The sequence below is a fragment of the Elgaria multicarinata genome, chromosome 2, assembly GCF_023053635.1.
Source record: "Elgaria multicarinata webbii isolate HBS135686 ecotype San Diego chromosome 2, rElgMul1.1.pri, whole genome shotgun sequence".
In the NCBI taxonomy this organism is placed as follows: Eukaryota; Metazoa; Chordata; class Lepidosauria; order Squamata; family Anguidae; genus Elgaria; species Elgaria multicarinata.
The window spans coordinates 87,946,669-87,974,377 of record NC_086172.1 but is presented as its reverse complement, the minus strand read 5'-3'; the positions used below and the strand labels follow the sequence as shown (position 1 = coordinate 87,974,377).

The 27,709-nt window shown below is 41.7% G+C and overlaps 1 protein-coding gene across 1 annotated transcript in view; it reads right to left on the bottom strand.

Moving 5' to 3' along the window:
* Positions 1-606: 606 nt before the first annotated feature.
* LOC134393381 (mucin-5B-like) overlaps positions 607-27,709 on the bottom strand; it is a 75,501-nt gene continuing 48,398 nt past the window's right edge. The window contains exons 28-46 of the mRNA XM_063118408.1: positions 25,775-25,870; positions 24,348-24,613; positions 21,272-21,446; positions 19,027-19,277; positions 18,014-18,197; positions 17,346-17,547; positions 16,029-16,210; positions 14,859-14,928; positions 13,696-13,823; positions 13,249-13,280; positions 11,072-11,249; positions 10,698-10,802; positions 10,510-10,550; positions 9,406-9,528; positions 7,965-8,060; positions 6,996-7,124; positions 5,752-5,791; positions 4,028-4,148; positions 607-772 (exon numbers count right to left, since the gene is read on the bottom strand). Of these exons, the coding sequence (XP_062974478.1) occupies positions 607-772; positions 4,028-4,148; positions 5,752-5,791; positions 6,996-7,124; positions 7,965-8,060; positions 9,406-9,528; positions 10,510-10,550; positions 10,698-10,802; positions 11,072-11,249; positions 13,249-13,280; positions 13,696-13,823; positions 14,859-14,928; positions 16,029-16,210; positions 17,346-17,547; positions 18,014-18,197; positions 19,027-19,277; positions 21,272-21,446; positions 24,348-24,613; positions 25,775-25,870 (2,585 nt within the window). The remainder of the gene's footprint in view (positions 773-4,027; positions 4,149-5,751; positions 5,792-6,995; positions 7,125-7,964; positions 8,061-9,405; positions 9,529-10,509; positions 10,551-10,697; positions 10,803-11,071; positions 11,250-13,248; positions 13,281-13,695; positions 13,824-14,858; positions 14,929-16,028; positions 16,211-17,345; positions 17,548-18,013; positions 18,198-19,026; positions 19,278-21,271; positions 21,447-24,347; positions 24,614-25,774; positions 25,871-27,709) is intronic.

Below are 27,709 nucleotides of genomic sequence, written 5' to 3'. Positions count from 1 at the left end.
CACACAATTTTTCCTCTTAACGGGTCAGGCCACAGAATAGAAATCATAAGATATCTTTCATAAATGTAAACGACTCTTATATTGAACTCAGTGAGGTTCTTTGCTTTTAGAGCTCCAGTACTTATACACCTTTACAAGGAGAAAACACTTCTTAAAATGTCTACTTTAATGTTGTGACGATGCCAGAATTAATACACTTTGACCAATCTTCTGACAATCATATGATTTTTAAAAAACATTTTTTTAAAAAAAACGTACATTTTCAAACTACTAATTCTTATTTGCTACATGTTTTGGGATGAAAGAAATGAGCAGATATCATAGCCAATCTAGGTAAGGTGATTGCAATAGAAAGCCAGAGAATTTGCAAGTATAGTTTATTAGACAAATATTAAGGCACAGTTTTTGGACAGTTGTTCAGTTTCCTGGATCATTCAGTATAAGAGACGTAGTTACATGACTGAATCACTTTTAAATAAAATGTTGAACATCTCACATTATAAGAAAAAATGTGTACAACAATTGCTCACAGCTATTGTGAAGCATTTTTCAATAAAGCATTAATACAAAGATAAGACATTTCACCACATCTTTTGCTTCATGGCTCTAGTTTGGGCATATGGTCTCCACACAGCCACATGCATCTACATGAAGATATTTGTATTTGATTCGCTTCATGCTACTGCAAATCAGTTCCACTCTCACTTCGTGGTATTTTGTAGCATGGCAACATGTGCATCCGTGCTCCATTTTGTGAGTGACAAAGGAATACCTGAGTGGGAGAAACACAGAGTCAAGATTTTTATTGATGTTCCCATTGCACTAAAAGCACCAAGAGATGCGAGTCATGGAGGAACATCTTAACATTTCTCCCAGTTAAGAACATAAGAAGAGACCTGCTGGATCAGACCAAGGGTCCATCTAGTCCAGCATTCTGTTTTCACAGTGGCCAACTGGACGCCCCTCTGAAGCTCACAAACAGGACCTGCGTGCAATGACACTCTCCCATTCATGTTCTCCAGCAACTCGTACAAAGAGGCATACTACCTCTAATAAGCAAGAGAATAAGAAACAACTTATTATGTAACAGAAAGAAATTATATACCACACAACCTTCGTTAAAGGACATCCACCCATATCTTTGGTTTAGCCTAAGTCCTTCCTATCTCTCCTCTCTCATCTCACACTATTGCCCCGCTCGTGCTCTTTGCTCCTCTGATGCCATGTTTCTCGCCTGCCCAAGGGCCTCTACTTCCCTTGCTCGGCTCCGTCCATTTTCTTCTGCTGCCCCTTACGCCTGGAACGCTCTTCCAGAACATTTGAGAACTACAAGTTCAATCGCAGCTTTTAAAGCTCAACTAAAAACTTTTCTTTTTCCTAAAGCTTTTAAAACTTGATGTTGTGCAGACTTTATACTGTTAGTTTTACCCTACCCTGTGCCTGCTTACCCTACCCTGTGCCTGTTGGCATTCTCTTCCCCTCCTTATTGTTTTACTAGGATTTTATTAGATTGTAAGCCTATGCGGCAGAGTCTTGCTATTTACTGTTTTACTCTGTACAGCACCATGTACATTGATGGTGCTATATAAATAATAATAATAATAATAATAATAATAATAATAATACTGCTCCACCTTCGCCCCTCCCCATGATTTTTTTTCATGCTAAAATACTATGAAGAAAAAACGGATTGAGGTGGTGAGATTTTAGATCTTTGGGGAACCTTTACTTCTACCTTCACTTTTGTTGTCCTTACAGAGCTGTGTCTCTACAAATAAGTGACTCATGCAATTCAGAAATAAACATTGCCACTATTAGTAGACAGGGTCGATGCAAGGTTCTCTGACAAATACATGATCCAATTTCTGTTATGGGGTGGGCAATGTTTTTGCCTCCTTTGTTGTTGTGCAGATCTGTCAAGGCAGCAGGAACAAATCAGAAGAAAGAAGGCCAGAGTCCCCCAGAGTTCTTAGAGTTTTAGCCTGGTCTATAAGAGGACACCAGATATGTAAATATATCTCTCCTATTTGCAGACATAGGAAGATGAAAGAACATGAATCTTGACAATGCCCCCTTAGATCACAATGCCCAAGGCTTCTGTGCTATAGAGACATAGGGGAGGAGGCATAGCTCAGTGTGATAGAGCAGATATTTTGCATACAGAAAGTCCCAGGTTTGATCCCCAGCTTCTCCAGGTAGGGCGAGGAAAGGAATCCTGCCTGAAACCCTTGAGAGCCACTGCCGGTCAGTGTGAACAATACTGGGATAGATGGACCAATGGTCTGACTCAATATAAGGTAGCTTCCTTTCAATGTTCCTATGTACATTCAATACCTGGTTGTTTCTGAAATCCCAAACTGGTGACTGTCAGTGCTTGGACACCAGCTGCTGTTTGGGGATCCCTGTAGTGTATATCATATGGACAGCTTTTAAATTCTTGTAGGCCTTTTAGTGAAGAACTTGCTCCCCTCCCCTCTTCTTCATCTGTACCTTGACAATCTGTGCCAAACCCTCTTTTTTCTCTAGAAGCTTTAATATGAACATTTGACCTACTATTGCCTTTCCTTTACTTCCTCTTAATATTTATAGGTACACTGTCATTTGGTGGTGCAAAGGTCGCTATACAAATGGGATCTAGACTGCTACTATATCAGAGAGCCCTTTGGGCATCTTCTTCTGATGTAACACTTGCAGTTTTATCTCCCAGGGAAATGAGCAGTGTGATGTCATTACTTTCTACTAGGAAAGCACAGTCTGATCTAATTCCTTAGAACTCCCAATCTCTTTACAGTCTCAGGCTTTAAATCCCCATTCCCCAGATGTCTTCATTGCCCTGAGCCTTCATTATCGGACGACTGAGGCTGGATAGAACAACAAAATAATCACATGTTGCCTATGGAACAGAAATTACATGAATGCAAATCTTGTACTAATTCACTCCCATACAATCAGCATGTTTTTAGGTTTAGGAATTATCGTGTGAAAAGTTCCTCTTTGTTATGGATTAGATCCAGGATCTGCCATCTGTGAATGGAAGGGCTTCTCTCAAGGAAGGTGCTTCCATCCAATTTTCAGGGATCTTTCCTACACAGTGGAGGCTGGTGGCTCCGATTTTGGTGGGACTGTGGTTCCATTTTGGGGTTTAGTCAGAACCAGCGAGAATTCCAAATGAGTTAGCCAAGGTGGCTTTTCCATTTTGGACATAGGATTTGGCAACTTGGATAATTACTCTAGAGTTCTGGCTGGTTCTGACTAAAAAGAATGGAACTACAGCCCCAGCAAAATCAGAGCCACCAGCTTCCACTGCCTCCACTACAGCCCACCCTATTCAACAAAGTTCCTTGCCCCTCTGTGTAACAGCAGACTGGAGAGACTGCTATGTGACAGAAGGGGGTAGGGCAGTCCATTTTCACCTTAGTTGCACACAACTTAGTCTGGATCCAATCCTATATATGTATTTATATCAGAAATTGACGTTTGGGCTTAATTTGACTGACAGCCAATTTGCATGGCCCTGGATTCATGGCAATGAGCCAGACAAGCTAAGCCATAAAGACTTTGTGCGCATGTTGAAGCAGTTGTGTGATTTGTTCACTTTATTCGTGTGCATGTCCATAGTATGCACCACCATGAAACCACATTTTATTAACCTTGCTGGAGAATGTTAAAATGTGGGCACATATTGGCAGGGGTAGGTGGGGGACAAGTCTCTGCCTTTGTTATAAATCAAGCATTTGAAAATTTCAGAGTCCTGCACACAAAGTTGTCAGACATCAGCTTTCCCACTTGTCACAAATCCAGAATAATGTGAACCAGCCTCAGTTTTCCATGACCAGAAGTGACCTTTCCCATTGACAAGTGTTATCATGTTTTGTGACAAAACCTGTTGTATTTTTTTCATACACCCAATGGCAAACATTTCCTTTCCGAAAAATAGTAGGGAATGGGACCAAGGGAGGTAACTGGAAGCTGTGGCTGACTGTTATTCTGTAGAAGACTAAGGCAGGTGGATTGTTATCTTACTTACACAGAGTAGGTGCTGCAGGATCCTTTGCAGGAAGGTACCATGATAGGAATGGCCGATTTGCACCCATGAACAATGTACTGCCTTGTCTGATAAATTTTACATTCATGAGACAAGAGGACACCTGAAAATAAAAATAAATAAAAAGAAATCCTAACAACCCTCAATTAACATTATCTAATTTGAATTAAAATCATCAGGAAAGACAAGCTTTGAAAGGAACACATTTTATCTCACTAGAAACATTTCAGACACTACACTGTGATTCACGAGACATCCTGGAGGTCCCTAGATGAGCCCAGAGTTCATATTTACAGGCTGGTTAAAAATTCCATAATCTCCAAGGCACATTTCTCAGATTACATCTTCATACTTAAACGCCCTCATAGTTCATGATTGACCCAAGCTAGGGTACACTCATATTTAGCAGGAATGACTCAACTAAGCAACACATACAGTGTCTGAATTGGACCAGAGAGGGGATTTAGCAGATCCACACTGAACAATTTTAATCTAGCTCTCCTTTTTGCTATAATGCAATTGCTAAGTCAGATCTGGTGTAAAAGCAAAATTGTTGCCCTTCTGGGAGTACTAGGGTTAAACCCGAGCCCCACACAGGTCCAGCCTTGGTGGTTCTCTGCTGTGATTAACAGTGACATGCAAGTTTGATGATTTGGATAATGTAGTGATGGATGAAGCTGACCAGTTTGGTTTCTCCCAATTCCTCATTTTTCTAATCTTAAATTCAGTTCATTCAAAACTTTTGAGAATTTTGTACACACACACACACACACACACACACACATCATGAAAATTATATTTTTGTGTGTGCAGTTCTCCTAATACATTGCCTAATATACATATTTTTGCCAGTAATTTTCCTAATATGATGCATTTTAAAATTATTTTCACAGATATATGCCTTTGTGTGTATATTGGAGAACCCAACTGCAAAATTCGGAGAAGTTTAAATCTTGAAGCGTAACTGTTTGGGTTGCATTTTGGTTCGAAACTGTAAAATTGGGTAAGTTTACATGCAAGTGTGAACCAAATGAATTTCTCACCCATCCTTTGGCTAGTTCAGGCTCTGGCTCACTCCATGGCACTCAAAGAGGCTGATGCCTACATTCTCTGCATCTCATGTTAAGTGGGAAAGCTCCAATCATAGCCCTTGGCATGAAAATATGCTCCACTAGGGAATGACTGCCTACTATTGCCTCCACCTGCCCCGATGTATGTTTTTGTGCTCTTGGGGCAAAGGGAGGCAGTGTTGAAGGAGTTTGATTGAAAGCAAAGGTGGGCATAGCCTCCCCACAGCAAGCTGTGTGCCCTTCTCGATTCTGCTTACAGGTATTTGAGCAGGAATTCTCACTTATATGAGCATCCATTCAAATTCCTGCGAAATCTATCAGTAGAAAATGGAAAGATACAAAAGGGGTGAAATCTGCCACAAAAACAACACTGTGAGGGACAAAGCTACAGGGGTTGGAAGCTCAGTAACCTGAGCTTCTAACCTAACTTATAACTATAGATAAAGATTTTTTTTAGTTGAATTCTAGAGCCTCATCCAAAGAAAACCTGAAGCAAATGACTCCCTTCCCCCACCGCAAAAGCCTTTTGTCTCCAAGAAAAATCAAGGTCATATTGTCTAATTTCTAAGTTGAGGGGTCATGACTGCAAAAAATCCTTCATTTGCATTCATAAGCTGTTGAAAGTAACACACTCACAGGTTTCACAGCATCCATCTGGAGTAGTTCGAATAGTTCCCTGATTTGGAAAGAAACATGACAATATCTCAGATTATAATATTACTGCTTCACATGTTAATTTTTTTTCAAAAAAATAGGCCACTATTTTTCCTCCACTAATTACAAGGATACTTATTTATTTACTAACTTTTATATAGCATCCTATCTGCTAAAAAGCCATCAAGGTGCTGTTCAACAATTTAAAACACTGCACATAAACTGCATACAGAATCTCATGCATCCTTTTGGTCCACTGCCATAACATTGTTGCTGTTGCCTCCTGTGATGCAGTCAGAGCAAATTCCTCTCTCATATGAACTAGCAGTAGCAGCAGAAGGGGGAGTGCTAAACCACTCCCATCATACCTGCCCTCAGGTCCAACTACCCAAAGCTCCTCATACTTGTTTCACCCATGGAGAATCCTTGCACCAGCCATGATGGCATGGAAACTTCATATTCGGAATGCCTCTACATCTCTGATGCTGGCATGCTTTTGCCCTCGTGACCTGCTTGTAAGATTCCTGAAAACATCAGCCAGGCCACTGCTTTGTGGCATTCCCAATGACTTGCATAGTGTCTGTGCAGGTACTTTGTATACAGGGAGGTCTTGCCCACACAGTCGACTGAATGTGGCTAGATCAGGAGTAGGGCCTGCTGTTGCAGTCACATCCCCAGCATTTGTTGAGAGTGTGACCTGGGTTGTGTGTGAGTGAGAGAGGATCTGTGGGGAGAGTCTGGGTCTACATGCACTTTAGTTTTTCTTTCTGCTGATGGCACTGTTGTTCATTGTGTCTGTGAAATGGAGGGGGAAGACACCTTAAACCATGACTTTAACCATGGTGACTAAGGCCTTATTCACCATGGTTAAAGCCATGGTTTACAGTGTCTTCTGAACATGGCCTGGCTTTCTGGCTTAACCACCATGGTTAAAGCTGTAGTTTAAGGTGTCATCTGAATGGGGCCTATGAAACAATACAAAAACCTGTAAAATGTGTTTACTAGAAAAATAGTAGGATAAGTTTACAAAGAACTGGCAATGATGCCTGCCTCCTATCACCTTCAACACCTCCATGATGGAAGGAGACTGAGAAGGCATTAGTGTGGATTAATGGTGGTTGTGGTTGTTACATAAACTGTTACACAAAGAGGATTCAGCCTGAAAATCAGACGGATTTTTCATGTAAAACTAATTATTAGAAGTACACTGCTACAGTAATACTCACTGGGACACAGTCTGACTGATTAAACTCTTGGCAAGTTATTACTGTGTTACTCAGAATGAATTGATCTGATGATCTGGTGCACAGATATTGAATACAGTTATCTTGTGGATCCTTGTAGGTCTCTCCAACCTGAACAGTAAAAAAGAATATCCAGAAATAAATGACTGATTTTGAGCTAGAAGTTTCAACAATACGTTTTTCATTGCTACTGCTGCTACTACTACTACTACTATTACAGGTAGCATTTTGTTAAAAAAGCACAGAGGAGCAAGTCTCATAATTCCTATAGAAATATAGTGTGGTTATTGAAACCCTTAACAGGTAACGCTTATCCTTGCAAAAGTCTACATATATAACTTCTAGAGTACAGCACTGCGTACATTTGAAAATTCCATAGGGCTTGATTTATATACAGAAGTTCAGAGTAATCCCACATCTTATGAACATGTCAAACTCATATTGCTTCTTTCTCCCAGGAGCCCTTGGTGCAACCCGAGAACTTTTTTTTTTTTTGCAGCTAGCATGATCAAACATAGCGTTCCCCAATCGCAAGTCCTCCAGATATGTTGGACCACACCACTCCAGCCAGCTTCAAACCATGTTTTAATATCCTGATTTGTTCCAAAGCTTTTAACCATCTGTTCTCCATTTCCATGAAACAGGAAACTATAGCTAATAGAATACTTTCTGGTTGGCTGGTTGGTTGGTTTGTTCCAGTGGTGTACATAACCATCAGCCTGTCTGGTTATTAAGATCTGCAGGAGAGGCCCTTTTGGCGAAGGCCGCCATTAGAGTAGAAGGGGGAAACCCTTTTCCTCCCCCCACCCCCATGCAGGACTCTACATTCCATTGTTGCAAAGAACATAACATTTTCAGTTTTCAAAGGGATCAAAGTGGTGTTTTTGAAGTGACTGAGAAATATTGTCCATGGTAACATGGCAATTACTTGTAAAGGAGATGGATGCATACCCCAATGCTCACTATTCCAGAGGAAAGCTTTGCTATGCATGCCACCTGCACACATTCACCACAGCATTTTCCTTCTTCCTGGATATAGCGGAAACCCTGAGGATAAAAAAAAAAATACAAGTCGACTGTTAGCAATCTTATGTACAAAACACAGTATCACATGAAATCACTTACATTGGAGCTTGCATGCTGCCCTTTTAATTCACTGGAGAGCAGCGATCTGCACATGCAAAGGAAGGCATATGCAGAACTGCTCCTTCCATAGAAGTGAATGAGGGCGGGGGAAGCCCTAACTAATGGTGGGATCCATGTGTACATCAAAATGTGTGCATCCACAGCAATTTGCTTGGCTTGATGCAATCGGCTACAGCAAATTGTGCATCTTCAATCTTCATTGAGTGTAGTGTTTTGAAGTTAAAACCCTGAACATGTACTCTTCTTATACCAGTTGAATTCATGTGAATTCCCTGAAGATAAAAAGAGTTACTGTATCAAGTTTTCTCTATGCAACAGCCACTCCTCTCTGCACCTTGGCTAAACTTGCATCTTCCACTGGGAAACTTTTACATTTACCAGGCCGTGGTAAAAATCCTGGCAAGAATCTCAGGGCCTTGCTAGACCTACCGCCGAATCCGGCGGTGAGAAGGGGCCAGGCTGCGCTAGAAGTAGTGTGGCCTGTAGGCCCCGTCTACACCTGAGGTAGTCCGCCATTTTTTTTAGGTGAAGCGGCCATGTGCACAGGAGCACACCAACGACCGGTAAGTAATTTTTTTTTTTACAAAAAAATAGGGTCCCCCCTTCCCCTGATTCCCCCCCACGACCTCCCCTGGCCTACGATCCCCCCTGTCCCCACCTGCTGTGTCCTGCTACCACCGCCGCCAATGTCCCCCGTCGCTCTGTCCCGCTGCCACTGTCACTGTCCCCAGCCGGCATTTCCTGTTGTCGCACGTAAGTGTGGTAGCTGAGAAAAGCGGCGGAACGGTCCACATGCCCACGGTCCCGGCCTCAGCCTGACCTGAGGCCGGGACCGTGGGAAGGACCGTGCTACAAGCAGTTCTGGTTAGCGTGGTGCCAAGGCAGCTTGAGCCCTGGCTGAGGCCGGGATCCCCTGTGCATCATTTGATCGCAAAGGGATGAGCACAGGCCTCGCACCGTGCTAACCCCTGGTTTAGCAAGGCCCTCAGTGACTTTGTGATGGGATGAGCCCTATACGCTCCTTGCTGTGCAAGCCATCAGAATGTTAAGTGTTCCTTTTCTGGATCTATAATTATTGCAGTGGCGTTGGGGATACCAAGCATTTCTCAAACAGCTGCCACTCACTACATCCGCCTAAACACCTGCAATATTGTACTTTTTTTTCGAGCAACCTGATCTGGGTAGGAAACAAGACTTTCAGAGACACCAACAGAGAAGAAGGCAGCCACCCCAAGCAACTACTTACCTCTTGACACTGAGTAGGGCATTTCACTGGTGTGCATTTAATTTGGTTGATTTGGGTTCGAGGATCCCGCGTCGCAGTGCAGATGCATTCATCACAAGAATCTGAATGTACCAATGATCCAGGCTTAAATGTGACATGGGAAAGTGAAGGGGGAGGATTCAGTAAGTAAATTCAGCATGTTGAACACAGAAATGCTACCCAGTAAAATGGAATCTGACAAAGACAGTTTTTAACAGCTAACATGCAATGAAGCTGGGGATTTCAGGTCCAAACAAGATGACATTTGAAAATGTGTGATTGCATTTGTCTATCATATATATATCCCATAAGAAGCATTAATATGGATTGGTGAAGAGAACGGGATTAACCCTCTCCATTAACAGCATTTCCACAACAAAAAGCCTGGTAAAAAGATTCAGCTTTTGTAATGCAGCAAGACCAACGCTAGCAGGCAGGCTACCTGGGACATAAGGGAACAGGACTTTTTATTATTGGCTTTCCAAAGCAGCGCCTCTTTGCTGATTCCAGAGCTTTCTTGAAGGAGAGCTAAAGGAGCTACCTGCAAACCATCTAGCCTGGCTTTCTAAGATCACTCACTGTTATTTACACTGGACTGCTATGGTGTGGGGATATAGCAGTGGGGATTGGACAAACCATGTATTTTTATTGCTAATTTTTGTCTCAGTTCTCTACTTGCTGGTATTGCTTCATTGCAAAAGCAAAGTTGATTTGTTGTCTTGATCCTCTTTGAATTTGTGTGGTACATTTTGTAGTGAAATGGTTTTCTCTTAGAGCCTTTGGCATAGTTATTCCAAAATAAAAAGTTAAAAAATATTAACTTTGACCCCTCTTGGAGCAATTTTTATCTCTGCTATGACATATTAAGAGATAGTAATTCAGGCTTCTTAGAACTGATTTTTATACGTGCCACAGTCTCATATTTGATAGCTTGAAAATAGCCTCCTAGGGATTGAAGAACTTTAGCAAAACTTAGAATGTATGTTTTTCCAATGATATTGTCTCAGGTTCATTGTTTTTACAATTACAGGTTCATTACTAAAGCAATATCCTAACAATGCACTAAAAGCAAGCAACAATCCTCACCTGGTATTCTGTGCCTTGAGATACACAAACATTTTTGGGTTCTGTAAAGAAAAACAAAGCTCATTGCATGTCTACTCAGAGGCAAATTCTATTGAATAAAATGGGTCTTTCTCCCAGGCAAATGTATCTGGGATCAAAATCTTATTCTGCTTTTACTCCAATAGAATGTCTTGGAATTTAGTGCTTACTACAGAAATAAATGGGACAGCATGCATCTTCAGGAGTGGCTGTTGCAATCTGGAAGCCTGGGTTACATTTCTGTTTGGTCAGAGAACAGGACCTTACATCACATTCTGTAAAGGAAAAAAAAACCACCAGATAGAATTGGAAGGCATTCACTTTTTTGCTCCTTTCATCCAGATAGCAGAGATGGGCTGGTAACAATCAACTGCCTTTTAAAATAATAAATGGTTTTAATCATAAAGTAGTGGATTATTCATACAGAACTGGTGCAGACAGGCAGGGCAGCTTATGTTCTCTATATGTTAGTCCAGAAAATGCATGGGGTCTTTGTTTGGCCATGGAAAAGACACCTCTAAAACTTGCTGAAGTAGTTGCTCACCACACACTATCTCTGTACAGCAGGGATCTTCTGACTGTGTCCGCACTACAGGTACAAATCCTTCCTTAGTGCAAATGGTTGGTGGAGACTTTGCACAAATGTGGGGTGAACAAGAAATGTTCAGTGTCTCTTTGCTGCAGGTGCAGACCTGACAATCTTTTTCCCAGGTTTCTCCTGGCTGTATAATAAATGTAAAAAAAAATGTTGATCAGAGCAATTCATAATTCTGGGAACAAGATTCTATCAAGAAGGGCCTGAGCTTGGTTGTAGAGCATGCCTTGCATGCAAAAGGTCATCAGAACATCAGAAGAGCCCTGCTGGATCAGACCAAGGGTCCATCTAGTCCAGCACTCTGTTCACACAGTGGCCAACCAGCTGTTGACTAGGGAACCACAAACAGTTCATGGTACAACAGCACCCTCCCACCCATGTTCCCCATCAACTGGTGCACACAGGCTTACTGCCTCGGATACTGGAGGTTACACTTAGCCACCAGGACTAATAGCCATTGATAGCCTTCTCCTCCAAGTCCCAGGTAAGTTTCTGACAACTCCAGATAGGACTGGGAAAGACTCATGCAGAGCCACTGCCAGTCAATATGGAATCTACACCAACCTTACCCTGTCTGGTGCCCTCCAGATGTGTTGGACTACTATTCCCATTACACTGCTGGGAATGATGGGGGTTATAGTCCAACATATTTGGAGATTACCAGGTTGGGGGAAGGCTATAATCCTAATATGAATATAAAGGCTACTTTTGGGGTTACAATTTTTAAAAGCAGAATTGTCATACCCTTAGATGCCTATCAATCTCATATAGTGTCATCATCATTCACAGCACTTTTATGATTGCAGAGTGCTTCATGATCGTGTTGTATCCAATGGTTGCACAAGTGGAAGGCAACTCACACACCACCAATCTTTCCCTTTTGGTCCTCCCTCTCTGCAGCCTCTGCACTTTCAAAAAGCTTCTCCAGAGGGTTGGCCCCCCTCCTGAAAAGTCTGGGCTGCGTTATATGGGGGTGCAGTGGGAGGGGGAATCACCTAAAATTGGGCAGAGGAACTTTGCAACAGTGGAATTCTCCTCATGCAAGCTTCCTCTGCCTGAACTCCCGAGATTTCCCTCTCTCACTGCAACCCCATACAACACAGCCCGTACTGTTCAGGAGGGGCCCCAACCCTCTGGAGAGGCTTTTCTGGAGGGTGCAGAGGGGGAGAAGAGAAAATCAGTTGCATGAGCTGCCTTCCACTCACGCATCTGTTGGATACACCTTTTCCTTACACAGAGCATTATTATTCTTGCTATTGAGAAAAGGGAAAGAACCTAACAGAGAGTAACTTGTTCAAAGCCACGCCCCGGGAGTCCAAGCCACATACTTTGTTATGCAAGGATATGGCAGGGCTTGAGTTGAATTCTACTCTCATCTCTCCACATTACACTCTCTATGTAAATGGGCTACAATACTTCCAATAGGGCATTTGTGGGACAAGATGATGCTTCGTTTTATCAACTACAAGAAAGACTTAGGAACTGTCAAGATTCTTGCTGACACAGTTTGTTTAGGATATCTATAGCCTATCAACATGGTTCTCAGGACAGCTTCCATCAAACCACTTCCCACATAGAAGCAGGAAAGACTTGCAGGAGCTTTTCAACAGAACAAAAGTAACACAGAATGTGCTCTGAGATAATAAAATATAGGTATTTTGCAGGAATAGAATCCTTTATTCCCTGGAGGGCTTATTAACACTTACAGGGAAATGCAACTATTGTAGGGTGATTTTGAAAGAACTCTCAGTATTTCTGAATGTACACTTGTTATCCTCAGAGAAAGAAACAGTGATTTTTTTTTCTATCTTATGCTGATCTGGTGATGTTAACTCTTCTCTTTCTTCTGTAATTACATGGGTAAGTATCCATGGCATGATGAAATGACAGCACTTCATAGTATGTGAGTGATTGATAAACTTTGCCCTTGATGCTATCATGTACTGACCAATCATAACAGTTATAGCATGGCATGATTGCTGTAATTGCACTGTTTATTGCACTCACTTTGCTCTAGGCAGGTGTTCAGTTATTTCATCTCAGTTATGTGGACAGAGTTTTAAATATTATTCTGGGCATATTTCACCTGTAGAACTCAATAGGTTAGCTGTAATGCTCTTCCTTACCTGCCTCAATACTCCATCAGGTCCTGTGCAGCCTATAGATGAGGACAATGAGAATATGAGGAAGATTATTTCATAAAGGAATTTACAAAACTGCAAATCCAATCATACATGAATCAGGATGCCAGAAGGGTGTATACAAGAAAGTATGAGAGTCCATGGCTAAAAGAACATTGCTTCTATTTGTAAATGTTGATGTTTTTCCGCTTATGTTACCACCCTGCAAGGCCCCGTCCAACTCTGCTATTCTATGATTCTATGACTGTTCTAAGGGGCATTTAATCCAAGTAAATCCAATCAACTTCCTGGCCCAGTTTCCCTTTATATAGTGCTGGTCTCATTGCTTCCACAGGTTCCACTAAGTCAGAATGCAACATACATCCTACAGCGGCAGCTTTACTGGGAAGCTTAGACTGACCATACTCTTCGCTGTCCCCTCTGTTTCCTTACCACAAACAGGAACACAAATACTATCATGGTGATTCAATTGGAACATTCCATCGGGGCAGAAACATCCTTCTACAAGTATTCCTGGAATCATGTCTCCTTTTGGCATATTGGCATGGACATTGTTTTCTCTGTAGGGTTATGTTAAGAGGGTAAAGGAAATGTCAATATCTGATAATTCATGCTTTATTTCATTGAATTGTTAACCCACTCAATCCTCAATGGCTCAAAGCGGGGAACAGTTAAACAGTCTGATCAAATCAGTTAAATATTCAGCCATTAGTACCACCAACAACAAACAAATAAAGTGACTAAAAAGGTAACTAAGAGCATAATCAGACCAGAAGGAGTGGGAGATGTGCAGGAGGTGGACAGCATTGTCAAATGGACCCACAAAAAAAATGTGAGTGGGCAGTAATGAACATGTAAAACACTCATCTGATGATGCCCTAAATATGGTGGTGAATTCAAGAAGTTCTAGACTTTCCTCCAAGGATTTATTTATTTATTTATTTATTTATTGCATTTTATACCGCCCAATAGCCAAAGCTCTCTGGGTGGTTCACAAAAAAGATGTAATGGGATACATCCTTGAATACCCATTCCTATACTGTATGTATTCCAATGTGCATTCTGTTATGACTGAAGATGGATCAGGGCTTTAGAGGGAGATCAGTATGGCTTTGTTTGCTTTCAATGATGTCAGCTATCTAGACAAATCTGAGTGATTTCATAGCTCCATGATGTCATTGTGTTCACTTCATGATCCCTGATTGGCTAGGATAATATAGTGAAGAAAAAGCAGGCTTGTGTTTTGTTTTGTTTTTGAAGTTGTTGAAACAGCAGCCAGTCAAGAGAACATTGACTACAGACATGCATGGAAACTGGTGTGTGTGCACATGTGTGTAAGGAAGGGAGGGCTTTCTTGGAATACTTTTCATCACACCTTTAAAAGGCACATTTTGCCATGAATATGTCTAAGAACAAAATTTGGGTACATCTATCAGTATAGTATTCATATATATACATATAAGCTACCAGTGGAGTGTTGATCAGGTAAGCTCATGGTGGATAGCTGTGATCAGCGCACATTTTTCAAAATATATGCGGCTACAAATCTCATGAAAGATGAGCTGATATGGACTTGCCCCCAATAAATTACTCACCCACTAGAGCAAGTGAGCCTTTCCATCTTCCCACATGGTTTATAGATTTGGTCCCGAGAGCATGTGAGTCCTATGAAACATTAACAAATTCCAGTTGGAGTGCATCTACTGAATCTTTACATTTACACCCAAGTATAGAAGAATTCACTCAGGAACAATTGCCATCTCCTGCTTTTGGAGATAGGTAAACTGGTCCCCTTCAAATGTTTTGGATTACAGCTTCTACCAGTCCTGACCACTGGCCATGCTGGCTGGGGTTGATGGCAGTTATAGTCTAAAAGATGAGGCGGGCACCAAGTTGCCTACCTGTATGCATTTGCCTTTGTTCATTGGGGAAGGGGAGTAGGAGGACACGGGGGGATCTACACTACTGATTTAAAGCACTTTGAAAACTTTTTGAAAACTGTATATGCAGTGTGTCCCAGGCCCCAACAGTTGTCAAAACTGTTATAAAGTGCTTTAAAGCAGTAGTGTAGATCCTGCCATGGAGCAATGCAGAGGAATGGGGCCTGGAGGGGACCAAATCTTCTAATACTCACCCAGAGATGATAGACACTGCTGGCTGCTGCTGTGAAGTGGAGGGTCAGAGATCTGAAGTGGGTTGTTCCAGGACACTGGACCTTGCTATATGCCTAAGGAAGTCAACCCCTGCCAAACTCCTTGCATGCTTATAACTGGCATGTTCAGAAGAAACCTAGGCTAGACTCTTCCATGACCTGTTAGCTTTCTGTATTCGGTGAGTTTTTGGTATGTGTGTAGAGGGGAAACATTTGGACATGCAGTTCTCCATTTGAAATAGTATAGTCTAAGGAAGACTGTTCTGTATGATATTTTTGACGGTGGAGACCATTTTCACCTCAGAAGATAATTTGATTCATTTCCTAATCTTTTTGGGTTTTCTGGAGTAAAGATTGTCTGATGGTCCATATTATGTTCAACAAGACAGAGATTGTACAGGGATATAGATGGAATCTTATACCTCTTCAGAAGATAGTACAATTCTGACTTTCTTTTCACCCTCCCTTCATACCGATGTAACTTTGCTTATTTTAGCAGTCAGATTCTTATCAATGTACCCAAGGCCAGTGTCAAGGGTAGGCATGGTTGGGGTCCACAGCCCAGGAGGGGCTCACTGACAACAACCCATTCCTTGGAGGTCTTTTTGCTCACCACATTTCTTGTTGGCTTTGCTTCTCCAGTCCACACAGATCCCATTGAACCCACACAAGGCTGCATAGGCCTGGAGACTTCCACATTCAGTGCCCTGCTGTGGTGATGAGGAGCATCCATCCACAATGCAGGCATCATAGTAAGGTCGTGGGGGAACAGCATTGTGACATGCGGTGAAGTTCCTTGTTTAATAAAGAATATGGAATCATATTTTACAGTGAGATCTTCGAATCAACGGAAATAGAAACCAACTGTAAAAATCTGTTCAGTTTCCAAACTGTCCTACTGTAAGATGATCTTTAAAATAAAAAAACCCTATTTACTGGATGATAATAATCCAGCATAAAATAGATTATTAAATATAAGTTTATTATAATGAGCACTGAAGCCTGTATCACATTATTGCATTCACACATATTGGGTTGGATCCAAGATCATCTCTCCACCAGTGGAACAGATACCACTGGCAGAATTGGATTTTACTGTCTTTTCCATCCGACTCTTGCCCCCTGGGTATCCACGAAATCTGTTCCAGATCCCTCCAGAGAAGCTTTGGAGGCTGCATAATGGAGGGACTATAGCTCATTGTGACAGTGCATGTGCTTTGCATGGAAAAGGCCCATGTTCAACCCCAGGTAGGGTTAGGAAAGAATCCTGCATGAAACCCAAAAGAGATGCTGCCAGTCAGTGTCAACAATGCTGGGCTAGATGGACCAATTGTTTGATTCAGTATATGGCAACTTCCTATAACTGTTGGTGGAATGACAATCTTGGATCCAACCTGTTCACTTTCAACTGGAGCTCCATCTTCCTTACCTAGTTATTCTACTGCTTTTTAATTCGTGTGCATGGGTGTGTTCTGCTTTGTTTGGTATCATTATTTTTATGTTGTAGACCTACTGTTATTATTAATTTGCAGACTGAAAAGGAACTGCTAGATTTAGTTGACACATGGGTGTCCATCTAATAATAGCTAGAAGATAATCACCCTGGAAGGAGAAATACTGAGGGGTAGTGATCTAAATAAAGTAAAATATAGAGGAACATGAATTTTTAAAATGACACATACCTTTCTTTGGAGAATCTCAGCTCTTAGAGCTGTTCCAATATGGACAACAAAAATGCCATGCCAGTACAGCTTTTGTTATCTATCAAAACTGTATGTTATGGAATTTATATTCTAGTGCAGAATATGTAAGCATCTAAGGGTGCAATCCTATTCATATTCAGACAGAAAAAGGTCCCACAACTCCCAACATCCCGCAATCACCCCTTCTAGAAATTGATCATGTGATACTAATTGAAAATGTGCTTTACCAGATAAGTTTACATATTGGAGGAGCTACACAAGTAGCTATTTTAAATGGTGACATTTCAGCCCGCATCAAGTGTTGATCTGAATTACAATGTCTAGTGACAAGGTCCATCACTTTCCAGTCCTTTGCCATCTCTGTCAAGGAATCTGCAATGCTGCCGTTCCTTTTCAATGCGTCATCACCCTTGTTGTTAGTGCAGGTACCTAGTCAGGATAAGAAGGTCACTTTGGGCAAAGACGAAGAAGGCATAAGCATCTGTAAACTTCCTAATGCAAAGAGAAGTGGTGACTGTTTTCCCATCAGGTTGGTAAAAACAACCCCCCAGTTCAGTTCCTTACCTCCCCTGAATTCTCCCCACACTCTTCCCCAACCCCCTTTCTCCTTCCCTCTCCCTCCATTACTGAACTTTGTTCATCTGACCCCCTGCCTACAAAATAAAATGTGATAAAAATCAGATGACAGGGAGCCCTGTCTCTCTTTCACTCTCCACTGCCCAAACTTATCCAATAAAGACAAATATTTAAAACAAAAGGGAGCTTCAGCTATTGGGTGGTATAGAAATGCAATGAATACATTAATAAATAAATAGTCACCAATAAAAGAACCCTTAACATAAGTAAAACTTGGCCAATTGGAGCATCCATCATTTTGTCTGTATGTAATACTTACCACATTGTCCTTCAGTATTGTTATAAAAAGTCCTAAAAGGCAGGTTTATGTGAAAAGTAAGGCGAGCATAGGTGACGTGAAGTCCAGCTTCAGGTATTTTAACTATCACATATTGAGCAGAGATGGTGATATCAAAGCCATCCATTGAAAAAGGTGGAGTGATTTCTTTATTGTTATAGAGAACCTTAAAAACAGGTAATTGAATGGAGAGATCAGAACAAGTAAAAAAACTCCTGGGCATAAAGGGAGACAGGGATAGGGAAAAGAAGCTTAGCACCATGCATGTTCCCATTAGCCTTGCCCTATGGTTCACCACTTGCAGTTTTTAAAGGGGGAGGTTTTGGTGCTCCAAGGCTGGTGGGACAGCATACAGCCTTCACAGAGCTTTGAAGTCCACTTCATAAAATGGAGTAGCATTGCTGGAGGGGGCAGGGGCGAATCTGCTGGTATATGCTGTATTTCATAGTTTTAAGTTCTAAATGAGTATTCCCCTAGCTACAACGCTAAAGCAAGAGAGCACTCACCCCCTAAAGAGCAAGCAAAATTTGACATTATAAACTTTTCACTGCATAGATGTGAGCATGAAGGAAGACCATGTCCAACTTACCAACTGCATAGCACATTAAAAAAACACCCAGTCACGGTCGGTGCATGAGCTGGGAGAAAAGTTATCTGGGAGTGGGGAGAGACAAGGTACCCAGTACCTTGTGCCCTTCAATGTTTTCCTTTACTGTCCCTCTCTTCTCAGTGGATTTTTGTGAGAAATTAGCTTAGCACTTCATAGTCCAAAATGTGTGGCAGAAATTATTATGATAATTTATTGTTTAATTTATTGATAATCTATTCTTTAATTGATTAACCATTAATCTCTACGGTACAGAGCATTTTGCAAAACCTTCTCCATCCCTCCTCATCTTCCCCCTCACCTCGTTAAAAATATTTCATTTGGATCATATAATGCTTATTATTACTCTATAAAATAACACTCACGAGGAATCTAATAGATGTCTTACCAGGTTGCCTTCTTTTCCATTTTCAACTCCTCGTGTCAAAATGACTGTGGAGTGATTGTAAAATATGAAAAGAGCCATAGAGCAAATAGCTCTACCTGTGAGAGCACAATAGTGATTGTCCATGTGGATCCAGAAGTTCTGATCGCCAAGTCTAATTGGTTTCATCAGGAGATAGGTACAATTCCCACGGAAATTATAATACGATCCATCAAATGTTACATAGTGTTGATTTCCCCATCCACTGCAGGCACCTAAAAAGCACAAGCAAACTTATTACATTTAGAATATGGGAGCCATAGGGATAGACCCAAAGGCTACCAAGAGCCATCCATCCATCAGTCCACCACACACACAGATTTAAAAAGTAACATATACAATCCAGATGATAATATGCCACAAAGAGAGAGCAAGAGCATCCAAATTGCACTGAAGTAAGGGTGCCTGCAGAACATATCATTCCAGACAAATCAAGGAAATACAGCAGTTGAGTCCATTGGAGATGTCCTGAATGAAAAACTAGGCACTTGTCCTTCATCATCATATTATGCTGCAGCTTTGCGGGGGCGGGGGGGAATCCACAAGAGTTACTCGCCCACACTAAGTAACTCCACACTAAGTTACTTAGTGCTCTGTTGTTCACAGAAACCTGTACTCATCATTAGCAGAACATCAGCAGCTGGAAGCAAAACAAAAAGAACCATCTCCTTCCCAATCTACAGATGTTTCTGTGCCTAGTTAGCCAGAGAAGATTCTCATACACCAGAGGCAATATGCTAAATTTGCAAGCCTATTATTTATTGACATTAATCCTTAACAATTTGTAATTCATTTCAGTTGCTCATACTATGTCACAATAGTGTAATCTTCCCTAACCTGATGCCCACTAGGTGTGTATGACTGCAACTGGCTGCCTATTTGCTACTGGGCCAGGTTTAAATTATTATTATTATTATTATTTATTTATATAGCACCATCAATGTACATGGTGCTGTACAGAGTAAAACAGTAAATAGCAAGACCCTGCCGTATAGGCTTACATTCTAATAAGTTCTTATACTAGTGTACAAAGCCCTAAACAACTTGGGACAAGGATACCTGAGAGAGCGCCTTCTCCCCCATCAACCTGCCTGGTCACAAGGGCACATAGACCTATCATGAGAGTGGAGTCCACCAGGGGAAGAGCCTTCAGTTTGGTGACCCCCCCTCCTATGGAATTCTTGCCTCTGGAGGTCAGGCAGGCACCAACTTTGTATTCCTTCCAGCACATCCTGAAAACGTCATTGTTCCCTTCCCTTTACGACCAGCTGTGGTTTATTTTGCATTTTTTTCTCTTTTAAAATGTACTTTTAATGTGTTTTTATTTTGTTCTTGTTCTATTTTATTTTGTCCACCACTCTGAAATTTTGAATGGGGAGCAGTAAATATTGCAAATAAATAAATAAATAAATAAATAAATAAATAAATAAATAAAGTAAACTTCCATTATCCCATATCTCTTACACAATTATACACTATTGCAGTTAAACCATATGATAGCTGTGTTGGCAAAGCAGAGACAGAATGCTCTGCATCGCCAGCTCAGCTAGGGGTGGACTTTGGGGGCAAAGTCCAGAGCCCTGCAGCCTGGGAGTGGGGCGGGGGACAAATGACCACCCAGAAAGTGGCCAGTGATGAGGGCATCAGGGTAGCAGAAGCAAACTCCAATTTATTTCTATAGCCATAATGGCAGTATGATTTAAAATGCAAAAATGCACATGCACAGAGTATTTCTTTTATCAGGGTTGGCAAACATTCTTATATATAAGGAATGTAGAAGCAGTTGTAAAACAAGGGTGGGTGAGGAGATTGTGTGGATGGGGGCCAGGAAAATGTTAGTTGGGTACTTCACAACTGAAGTAATACACAAGAGCTTCAAAACACCAGTATGCCCAGGGTCTAAAATTACCTAGCTGTACCACAGGTGACTGTGAATGCAGGTCTGTGACAGAATGTAAATTAGTCTCTCTGTGTGTGAGAGAGAAAGGGAGGGAGGGAGGGAGAGAGAGAGAGAATGGCCATAGCTTCACCCACTTTAGACTTTGGCCCTGCCTACCACTGGCCTGTGGACACTGATAGCTTACCACTGGCAATGCAAGCCTTGGGCCAGAAAGGGTTCCCCACCCCTGTTTTAAAGTCACAAATTACCTCATGATTTATTTTAGCTTTAGCATTATGGAATTGTAAGACTTATTCCAACATCACTTACACTGACACTCCAAAGCCTCACAACAGCCAGATACATTCTGTTTTCTCACAAGCGGTAGTCCATTAACACAGAGTTTAAACTTCTGAGGTGGGCAGCGGACATCAGATACTTGGATGTGTTTCCCACCTAAGCAAGTGGCGATTTGGCAGCTTCCAGATTTCCATAATTCTTGAAACTGTTGATTCGTGGAAAACAAAAAAAGAAACAAGTACAATATGCCCTGTCTTGGTACTTAATTAATCAATTCCATGCACTGAATTTACTATGCTACAACACTGTACAATCAATAATTCACTGTGTCCTTCTTTTGTCTTATCATCTATGTCAAGGGCATAGCTGGGTTTAGATCAGGCTATTTATTCTTTTGTCATTGTTCATACTATAACACAAATACATGTCAGTAAGGAAGAGGCATTTGTTTGTTGCCTTCATAGATATAGGCAATTTTCATAGGCAGCCTTTGATACTCTTGATAGAGAGAGGTGGATATTACCTTTTTGAACTTGTTAAAGCTCTATATTTTGATACCACCCTGAATGTTAGAGTTCCCTGTGAACCAACTCCATCCTAATGACGGGAGGTCACACAAGAGTGTATCCTGGCCCCATTTCTACTTAACCATTTATTAATGATATATTTCTGGAGCTCAGCGATGATGAATTTATTCCCTCAACAGCAGGCAAAAGGAAATTAGATAGATAGATAACATCGTCCTCATTTCTCACACCTAGATTGGTTTACACAGACTGTCAAATAACTCAGTTTGGCTTTTAAAAGCTCAATATCAATAATGATTACTGCAATGCATTTGTTTATTTGCACTTTTGGCATTTAAATTCACACAAATTGGAAATGGTTAAAATTTATGAGATTATATATCCGAGTACTGGGGATTGGAAAAACTGTGTTGTTACTGCTAAGTTGAAGCCTGAGCAATCAATGTTAATGGTGTGTGTAATGTTCTGAAGGGTGTTAATAACTAATTAGGTATCCTTCAGTTTAAAGATTCTTGAATCTAAATGAGATACTTTATAGTGCCAAAATATTTTATTTGAGAGAAAAGAAAAATGTGTGCTTTGAGAGAAAAACATGTTTTAAAATATGCATTTAAATATGTTTTTAGATGAAGTGTTCAGTGCAATAGTTCTTTGGGGTATCCAATTTTGAGCCTATCCAGAATAAAAACCTTAGAGTCGTATTGGGTACCTTCATCAGGGCATCCAGTATTTTTAGTGCAGAAACCAGGATTATTCCAAAGGGACCACTTGCAATTATTTTATTATGCTGGTATAAATAGCTTTATATATGCCTGTTATGTATGTTTTCCAAAAGTTTGTTTTAAGAGCAGCAACCTGACAGCCAATTTATCTAATTGATCCCCTACATTAGTATAATTAATTCTATCTTAACAGCTTCTCAAGTACTTATTTTGTTGGAGCCAGACTGCCTGCTGCAAAGTTGGTATTCAAAAATAGATTACAGGTTGTATTTACTTCATGCAACCAACCTGCCTTCCTGGCAAATGACACAAAAGCTTCACGGTATGTGAATTTCAAGTACAGGCATGGACCTGAGAATTAACTAGCAGATGTAGATGAGTTTCCTTTAAGAAATGTGATCATTGTTCTTATATTACAACAAATGCCTTTTGCAATTCTGGACAGAAGATACAATAAACACACACATACACCTCTCTTTGTATCTGAAGAAAATAAGAAATTGAGGATGTTTACTGTACTTATTTTATATCCAAGAACTCTGTGTGTGCAGGATATGTTCTTCCCCCAACTATTGAAATATTAGGGGTGTGCTCCACTCCGTTTCAGATCCCTGAATCTGAAGCAGAGCGGGCTGATCCGGACCTCCTAAACCCAGTTCTGGAGCAGATCAGGGGAGGTCCGGATCGACTCGAAGCGATTCGGAATGGTCCGAATTGATTCGGACCATTCTGAAGCTTTGGAGCCAGGTAAGTGGGTTGGGGGGAGTGGAGCTTACCTGGCTCCGCCATGCAGTGGTGGACGGGGGAGCCGGGTAAGGGGGAGGGGGCTTATTCTGATGCCATTTTGTCCCCCCTTCCCCACTTACCTGCCTCCAACGTCCACCGCAGATCTTGCTCCGGATCCAGAGTGGGTCGAGGGGGTCTGGATCAACCTGAACCAGTTTGGGCCCAATCCAGAAGGTCCGGATTGGGATCCAAAGCAGTTTGGGGGGGACATGTTATGAGAATAAACTAATCTCTCTCTTTTTCCCCTTGAGACCAGATATGGCAATGAACAACACGTTCTGTTCTACCTGAGTTGTCTACCTAAGGTGGGATAGCTAATACAGAAACAAACTTCAAAGTGATCTTGATAGGCTGAAGAGCTGGGCTGAAAACAACAGAATGAAATGTAATAGGGATAAATGCCAAGTTTTACACCTAGGAAAAAGATATGAAATGCACAGTTACAAGACGGAAGACTCTTGGCTCAGCAATATTACAAGTGAGAAGGATCTTGGAATTGTTGTAGATCACAAGCTGAATATGAGCCAACAGTGCAATGTGGCTGCAAAAAAAACAAATGCCATTTTGGACTGCGTTAATAGAAGTGTAGCTTCCAAATTGTGTGAAGTACTGGTTCCCTTCTATTTGGCACTGGTTAGGTCTCATCTTGAGTATTGCAACCACTTCTGGGCACCACACTTCAAGAAGGATGCAGACAAGCTGGAGGGGGTTCTGGAGAAGAGAAGATTAAGCGGAGACATGATAGCACTCTTCAAATACTTGAAAGGTTGTCACACAGAGGAGGGCCAGGATATTTCTCGACCATCTCAGAGTGCAGGACACGGAATAATGGGCTCAAGTTTCAGAAAGCTAGATTGCAGCTGGTCATCAGTAAAAACGTTTTGTTAGAGCAGTACGACAATGGAACCAATTACCTAGGGAGGTCATGGGCTCTCCCATACTAGAGGCAGCTGGACAACCATCTGTTGGTGGATTCCTGCATTGAGCAGGGTGTTGAACCCGATGGCCTTATAGGCCCCTTCCAACTCTATTATTCTATGATTCTATGGTTCAACAGTGTTGCTTGCTCACCTTTCTAGGAGGGACAAGATCGGTGCAATCACTTCCAGGCGTAAGTGAAGGAACAGCATTCAATCCAGAATACTGAGGAGGCTTCTTCTCACAATTCTGAACATTCCCCCTGCAAGGTCTGCTGGTGAACATGGCAAGTTTGCTTGGGAGAGGAGTAGTAGCGAATGAGAGACATTTTTCATATTTGAATTCAATCTGGCATGATGTATTACAAAAGGCATAAATACACCAACCTGGAGCATCCATAGTCACATACTGGCTTTCGCCTAAAAATCCAGATGAATAGTTAGAAAAAAATCAGTCATGAGATATTAAATACCATTATATAGCACAGGATCAACCTTTAAAAAAAAAAAAGCTGTTGTTCACCAACATCAAGAGTCTCGTGTGGCGCAGAGCGGTAAAGCAGCAGTTTCTGCAGCTGAAACTCTCCCCACAGCCTGAGTTCAATCCCAGCGGAAGCTGGTTTCAGGCAGCCGGCTCGGGTCGACTCAGCCTTCCATCCTCCCGAGGTCGGTAAAATGAGTACCCAGTTAGCTGGGGGAAAGGTAGTAATGGCTGGGGAAGGTAATGGCAAACCACCCCGCTATAAGGCCTGCCAAGAAAATGTCAGCGAAAACTGGCGCACCTCCAAGAGTCAGTAATGACTCAGTGCTTGCACGAGAGGTTCCTTTCCTTTCCTTTCACCAACATCAGCTGTAATTAATAATCTGTAGGGCAGAAGTGTTGAACGTCTTTCAGCCTGAAGGCCAAACTCCATTTATGGAGAAGCTCTTGGGAGCTGCATTTCAGTGGTGTCCGGGACTGAAGGCCAAAGGGGCAGAACTGAAAATACCCAAAATACCAGCATGCTTTCTTTTAAAAGTTCTTACTGCCAGAAACTGAGCTTCAGGAAAGGTATTTCAAGGTTTTAGAATGGAGAAAAAAGCCATACAAAAGCTGGGAAACTACCAAATGAGCAGTGGTTGAGAGGAAAGGGCCAGAGGGCCAGATTTCACCCCTGGGGCTGAGGTTCTGCGCTCTTGCTATATGATTTGATTGATTGATTACATTTATATACCGCCCCCTAGCCGAAGCTCTCTGGGCGTTATAGTGACTATACACAGCAAAATGTTAAGGTCACAGATGATACAACAAGCAAATAATCTAAGCATATGTTTTCATGAGTGGGATTTGTTAGTGTGCATCTGAACATTTTTCATATGCAAATCAAATATACTTCCATCAAAGCTTTCAGACTTCTGATAGCTTTGTTGCAGAGACTACTCAGCGCATTTGAAGATACAAATAATTAAAATGTAGTTATTACTTTGTAAAAAGAAAATGTGGAACTATTCATGTGTCGCTGCAGGAATCGGAGATATTATTTTTGAAATAAATAGTATGTCTAGCTGCACAGAAGTCACTTCAAACTCTGAATGTCTTACCATTAATTAACAGCTCTCCGTTTACTTTACAGGAGCATGGGGTGATTCTCATTTCTGGTTTTGCTGGTGAATTTATGGGAGGCAGTTTCCATTTTCCTAAAACAATTAGAAGCAAGGAACATCTAAACACGTATTGCAGATCTGAAACTTCTCCAAAACGGAGAAGAAGTAGCCATATTGGCTGACTGCATCCACATAAATCAATTTCTTTCTGTTCCACATAGACACAACACGTGCAAAAACTGGAATCTTGCCAAATTTAACCTGACACTCTATGTAGGTTATTTATTTATTTATTTATTTATTTTTGTTCATCTTTCAAATGCAGGTATGACTAAATCTCACGTAGAATCCTACATATATTAAATGATAGAAGACATCATTTTATTGAAAGTTAGTCTTTCAGCTTGTGTTTTCATAGCTTAAAGCTACAAAACTAAATAAATTGAGAGTACGTATATCTTCATTACACATGACAGACACTGCCAAAAGACTGCATGCAAATCATGTAACCAACAGCAAACCATGTTTTCCCATTATGGCACATGACTTAGGCTAATGGGCTCTCTCATCCTCCACCTCCTTTCTTTTGTGCCTGGGGGGGTAGATTAGAAGAACCTTCTAGTCCTGGCTTGCAGTGAGCCATAATTTTCCATTTACTGAAATGCCTCCCTGCTTTTTCACTGTCTGCAACTGTGGCAGCATGATTGGAAGGGTGACATTTTGGTTCAGCTCTTGAATGACAGACAATGCCTACCTCCACTTACTAAAGCCAATCTTCCTGCCGCCATCTTGTTTGCCACCATCACTAAAGCTGATCTTCCCTTTGTTGGGCACAGACTGAAAGCTGAAGCATGCCTAAATCTAATGAGTCATACCAGTATTCTTCTGCCTGCTTGTCTGCAGCCTCCCATCCACCCCATCTCTCTCTCTCAGACCTTGCCTATTGCTGGCCAGCTCTACAAATTGTCACCATATTACATACTTGAGTTGCTACCAATATTTCTGTACCTGCCTCTTCTCCACCTCTTTTGCTGTCAGGCCATCATAGGGTTATTGCTGTAAGCAGAAGCCTTGTAACGGCTTTGGTACCAGCATGCCAGCTCTATTCCGCTTGTTGCAACGCAGCCTGTCCTGCACCCCTGAAACTAGCCCACTGTCCTCAGGTGTGGTAGAGAGAGACATTGTACCATTGCCAGTGTTGATGTAAGATTCAACTGCCAATCTCATTGGCTTCTGTATGTGGAATAGAGGGTGTGCCATCTTGTTCATTGCTTCAAGCAGCAAAGTGTCTTGAGCCAGACATCTGAAGAGGAGAGGGGCTGTGCCCATATGCACAGGCACATGTCTACCTCAATGAGAAAGCATCTGTGTGCTCCCATGATCTGCTTCTGGCTCCCTCGGTATGTGTGCGTGTGAGAGAGATTGTGCCCACATACTGCTAGTGCTGCCTGTGTGTGTGTGTGTGTGTCTCTCCTCATGATGAAGATGCCTACTGGCCACATTGTGACCTCATGCTGAATGATTACTGCATACTGGTCCCATGGTGACCTCATGCTGATGCTTCATGCCAGAATACTGACTTATCCTCGTGCCCACATGTTTGATGCAGCTCATCTGAAGAAGAAGGTATGTGCCCAACCTACCCTTCCGTAGCTGCTGCCCACTAGGCTCAGGTCATGTACGCACACATTGCTGATCACTTTAATGACCACATTGGTGAGAATTGCTCTCTTTGCACTCTGGGCTAGATGGGGTTTCTTAACTTTCTTTCTTACTCCCCCATCCTCTCAAATGCAAGCTTCAACCCCCTCCCCTGGTAGGCAGCTATCACCATGTTCACCAATACTTTTTAGGACATGGGGTGACTCCTGAGGCCTGTAGTGATAGCAGCTCTGTGCTATGGCAACCTGCTGCATACTAGTATATATATGG